At 34.6% G+C, this 5,520-nt stretch overlaps 1 protein-coding gene across 1 annotated transcript; it reads right to left on the bottom strand.

The window, feature by feature from the left end:
- Positions 1-405: 405 nt before the first annotated feature.
- LOC116019374 (Golgi SNAP receptor complex member 1-1-like) lies at positions 406-5,271 on the bottom strand. Its single transcript, XM_031259555.1, has 5 exons — positions 5,080-5,271; positions 3,310-3,540; positions 2,192-2,359; positions 787-900; positions 406-549 (listed from the first exon to the last, which is right to left on the bottom strand). Exons 1-5 carry the CDS (start codon positions 5,116-5,118, stop codon positions 436-438), a joined length of 666 nt encoding a protein of 221 aa, XP_031115415.1. The 5' UTR covers positions 5,119-5,271; the 3' UTR covers positions 406-435.
- Between the last annotated feature and the right edge of the window lie 249 nt (positions 5,272-5,520).

The following is a 5,520-nucleotide window of genomic DNA, read 5'->3' as shown; positions in this document are numbered from 1 at the left end:
AAAGTAAGATATCAAGAGATAGTTTTGCTTTTTGATAGTACATTTGTCATTTTTATTTCATGTCTATAACATAATATAGTCATTAAAATTTTTTAAAATGTTGTATGATATTAAATCACATATTTTTTTTCTTTTGCTTTAGCATTGCAAACATTTCGAATTAGTTGGCAACATGGACAAATGATGGATTGCGAAAAAAGAGAATTATATGTTTACTTCGTTACTTATTTTAAATTTATTTTAAGAGTGTTTTCAGTATGATTGAATAATATTCTTCCGTCCTATTTTATTTGCCTGATTTGATTAACGAGACTTATTGAAGTTAATTTTAATTCAATTTTTTATAATATCAAGTTTAGTATCAGTGTGTGTATGTGTGCGCGCGTGTATATATATATNGGCCGGGAATGCTGTCCAAGGGAAACTAGCGGCGATTCATTTCGTCAACCAGTAAATCAAGATGAGAAACACGCAAACTGATGCAACTACTGAAAGAATGATAGTGTCCATGGATTTCCTTTTCTTTATTGATGAAAGAATTTGATTAACCTGAAAAACAAGTAGGAAAATAAATTCTAATTTAGAATAAGTCTCAACCAGTTTGCACGGTTAACAGTCATTTCAATAGGTACATAGAATTTGCTGGCATTAATTCCATATAGCATACAAAAAGAAGTCTTTTTCAACCAGCTAAACCAAGAATCCACATTCAATGCTATGGGAGCCAGTAATTTGTGATATTCAAAGAATGATATGATGGGGTGTCGAGAAACAAACAGCTCTTACCGTCGGAAGCCGACTGCTAACATTGCTGAGCTTTGAATTAATGCCACCAAATGTCGATCGCTGAAACGCAAGAGTCTTAAAGGTTTCTTGAGCTTGAGAAATCACACCATCCATCTGCAACTCATAGTTAGGCACTTGATTAACAACATGCAAGATACAAAGTTCATCAAAAAATGGATCAACATTTAGCAATTACTAGCAAAACCAACTCACGTCTTAGTATATATTACATCAATTAACTTGAAGACAAAATTTAAAATAATAATAATTAAAAAAAAATAAAAAGATTTTTATCGTGATACCCTTAACAAAATCAAAGCAAAATCTCTGCTGTGAAATATCAGTCACAGACATCCTTGGCTACAAGGGCAGTTTGGCTTGTAACAAAGTTGACCTCCATAATCAACAAGGAACCAATTTTCTGCATTGAACAATTAAAAATAATCTCTGTTTTGATTTCTAAAAGAGTTTGAAAGTATACTCAAAACATTGTTTTTTTTTTGGGAAAAGGGTCAAATAGGCCCCTAAACTTTACACCAAAAGTCAATTAGGTCCCTAAACTTTTAAAAGGGTCAATTAAACCCTCAAACATGTCAAATTGAGGCAATGAAACCCAAAACAAGTAAATGACCTGTTATTACAAGTCATTTGTATCAGTCCGGCAACCGGCGACGACCGAGTCATCCCTGGTCGCCATCTCCAGCGGAAGGCGACCAGCTGGTAACGTTTTCCGGCTAACTCGTAACGTTTTCCGGCTATTTTTTACCGGTAACCTGTTGTTTACCGGTAAATTTGATGTATTTGACTCAATTTGCCATGTTTGAGTGTTTAATTGACCTTTTTAAAAGTTTAGGGGCCTAATTGACTTTTGGTATAAAGTTTATGGGTCTATTTGACCCTTTTCCCTTCTTTTTTTTCCATACATTGTAGTCTGATGTATTAACCTTAAAGCTTACACCGCACTCTGAGGTCTCAATCAAGAAGGGCAGTGATCACTGTCAGTTGTTGCATATATTTTGCACTAGGGTCAAGGGTCACAGACTTGCAGTATTGGACAATGTTATCATACAATCGCAGGTGCTCTTAAGAATGAAGTCGCTGACTCAGATAAACAAAAGAGAATATGTATTTTTCATCATTCCACCCCCAACCTTAAAAGAATATAGTGCAAGGATTTATTATTTGTAATAAAAGAAGAGACATGATTTATTATGCTTGACAAACAGAGTAATAATTATCCCTTCTGTCCAATCTGTTATTTGCCCAATAAATATTTGATACCCAGAGCCAATGTCAACAGGTACAGTATGGATATATAATACTCAAAGTCAATTCTAAAAGGTGCAGTTTGTAAAAGAAAAAGAAGAAAATGCCTAAAAAAATTTAAATTATGTTTTATGATTACCTGTCCTGTACTCCTATGGATGGAAGCATGCTCATTAAGGAGTGCGTGCTCATAAGAGTCACCACCATCTTCCAGATCCAATCTTGTCCGATCAAATTCCCTAAAATCATCAAGTAATGAAGCATGCTCTTTCTTGGCTCTATAGCTGGAACGGAGGCGATTAAATTCCTATAATCAATTGAACACTTTAGCTCTAACCACCACCAAATTTGAGAGGGGAAACAAGGAAAACAAATTTATACCCTTGGAACAATAAACAAAAGTGTGTGTCTTCCCGCACAAGGAAAGAGAATTACACTAAAGGTGTGAAAAGAGATGTAAGTATGCATGTGTGAAAATGTCTCTCTGTGTGTGTGAGAAAGAGAGAGAGAGATCTATGTATCAACCAAATGGCCAAATGTAAGTTTTAACTTGAAAAGTTAGTTAAACTATATAATAGGAAGGCGAGGATGCATTAGCATTATTTCTGTAGATACAGCAAAAAAAGAGTAGATAAGCCAGCCAAGTCTGCATAGCCCCTATTCCCCAAAAGTCAGAAAGAAACAAAAGAAAAACCTCCTTCCCAACCACAATATTGTGGTTCTCTCCTAAAGCAGCTACTTTCCAAGATGATGGCAATAACTTTTTGTCAAAGGATATTGCTTCTTTGACTGCCATAGTGTCATATGGAGACTGATTGTTAAAAGTAACCTTCTCCTTTTGAAACTTGCTATTGTCAAAAAATGAAAATTTTACATTCATGCAGCAAGCGTAAAACTAAAAGAAAGAAAGAGGCAGGAGAAGATTAAACTAATCCTTTGGTTCAATTTTGTAATTTGAAAAATTAATAATAATTTCAAAGGATTAATCTTACTGCTGCTTTATATGTTAAAGGAGAAGATTTTAACAACCCTAATATTGCTTTGCAGAATATTGTTGAGGTTGGGTCCAATATTTATTCTTTGACATAGACTCTTTGCACTATATGAAAACAACAATATATATCTTTTGAGCCAGACCATATGTTAAGTTTTAATTGGACTAAAATACAACAATATTCAATTGGGGAGCACATCTATAGCATTTTACTGAAGCAATCTCCCCAAACAAATATCTAGACTGTCATTGCTCCAAAATACCTGAGTAAGATCCTGAAGTATTTCTTGGTGGCGAGTTAACGTATGGGAAAAGATTTCAGCTCCTCCAGATGAGATCCAAGCGTGCATTCGAGAATTGACTTGTTGCAACTCTTTAAGTAGCTTATCTATCCCCTTTTCAAGATCATTATCATCAGCACTGTCAACTTTTGTGCTGACTAATTTACGATATAAGTGCATCTGCTCATCGAGTTGTGCTTCAACCTTCCTTGCCTAGTTGCATATTAGAAACCACAATCAAGTACAATAAAATAAACCGTAAAAGAATATGCACATTAGTGCGAGTATTCATGTACCAAGAAACTAATGTTCAAATTAAACCTAAACCACATTTCCAGAACAGACTGCAAAGGCAATGAACCATATTCCAAGATGCAAACAAATAATCATGGCTTGATTCTACCTTACTAACCTGCACCACTCTCTCTCCCTCAGTCCCTCTCTCTCTCTCTCTGTGTTTACTGACTACTGTTTTACAACTTACACTGCATTGTACAATCTTCCTTACATTAAGAAGCTCTTTCACCTCAATCCTTTACTCCATCCTTTCAGCAAGATTCATCTACAATTCTATTCCCTTAATCTCTTCCGAAACAAAACTTTGAGCCATCAGAGGTAGAAATAAAGCAGAACATTTAGTTATCAAACTTTACATACTTTCTTGGAAACCAACTTTCCACAATTTATGAAGTTGCATTAGTCTTGCAAGATTCAAAGACCTTTTAACAAGTAACCTAACTGATTTAGTGAAGATTATGGCAAATAAAATCAACTTTGGTAGTTATTGAAAAACTATAATATACATTGACTACTCCTTTACGTTTATAAGTTGTTTCCTCTATTTACTAACAATATATGGGGTACTAAACAAAAAGTAGCTACAAAAGCTTGTATCTGATAGTAACAGATATATAGTTCTAAAGTCTAGAAATTCCCAACACTTTAGGTTTTGTCATTTAATAGTGCATGTATACAAATGGAGGAGGAGAGCTGAGAAACGTAGTTTAAAGGAAAGATATTGGCCAGAGTTCCATTCTTTATGGTGTACATTTTAGCCATATTAGTAGAGAAAACTGAGCATAATTTGGAAAATAAAAGTGCCTCACCTGTTACCATTGGAACTCATTTCTAAATATCCAGACATTTTAATTCTGAAAGATATTGACAATGTTTCCTTCTTTATGTTGAACACCAATTGCTATGAGTGGGAATTAGACATAAGGAGGAAAGATTTCCCACCTTTAACCTATAGAATTCATTTCTAAAAATCTAGATTTTGCAGACTCTCTTGTTCTTAGCCTCGTCAATCTGTTATGGCTTAAAAAACATACACATTTCCTGGACTCATTGAACCTAGATCTGAATTTCATAAATTACAGCCGCATCAAGTTACATATAAGAGATCAAGTGATCCAGCCGTTTGTTTTGTGTTTTATCAAATCGCATCTATTCTCTCAACCATGCAAATAGCAACTACGGCCGAATCAAAAAGCCTCAATATCAACACAGCCTTAACGGCAACCACTTTCTTCCTCCAAAACTGAATTCTCAACCAGTTCAAACACGGAAACTCTTTTCACAGGACATTTCCACTGAATTTCAATTCATTTTCCAATAAACATGCGAATGCATAGGTTGGAGGAAAAATGACGACGATACGCCAATGAATCCATAAAATTTTCAAAGAAAACAGATTCAATTTCATTCAAGATTAAAACAATAAACTCAATCTCTAGGTATAAAAAAGCATACCTGCTTTCGCAAGGAATCCCAGGAGGTGGGCGAATCCATGTGAAAGCGAGCAACGGAGACGCCGGCGGCGGATTGCTTTACCTTAAAATTGTATTACTATTATTATTATTATTATTTCTACCGTTTCCCAAATTATTTTTGTATTGGAAACAAAAAGAGGATTAGAAGTATAGAACGTGAAGAAAAGAATTAACGGGTAAAGCAGTGTTGTATATTATATTGGCTTATCGACCACCAGTCAATACATGTACGAGGGCAACGAAAAATATCTGACACCGACGGAATCAATGTACGGGACAGGTTAATTAAGACTGCGTCTAAATATAATTTTTAATAACTCATCGCTTCAATTCTTCAAAAATTATTACAGTACTATTTTTTATCTCGCGTAGAAAAGAATAGGGGTGTGCAATGGTAAAATTTTGATTAACTGATTGAATT

The sequence above is a fragment of the Ipomoea triloba genome, chromosome 5 (assembly GCF_003576645.1).
Source record: "Ipomoea triloba cultivar NCNSP0323 chromosome 5, ASM357664v1".
In the NCBI taxonomy this organism is placed as follows: Eukaryota; Viridiplantae; Streptophyta; class Magnoliopsida; order Solanales; family Convolvulaceae; genus Ipomoea; species Ipomoea triloba.
The sequence above is the reverse complement of the archived record's forward strand: the minus strand, read 5'-3'. Positions and strand labels throughout refer to the sequence as shown.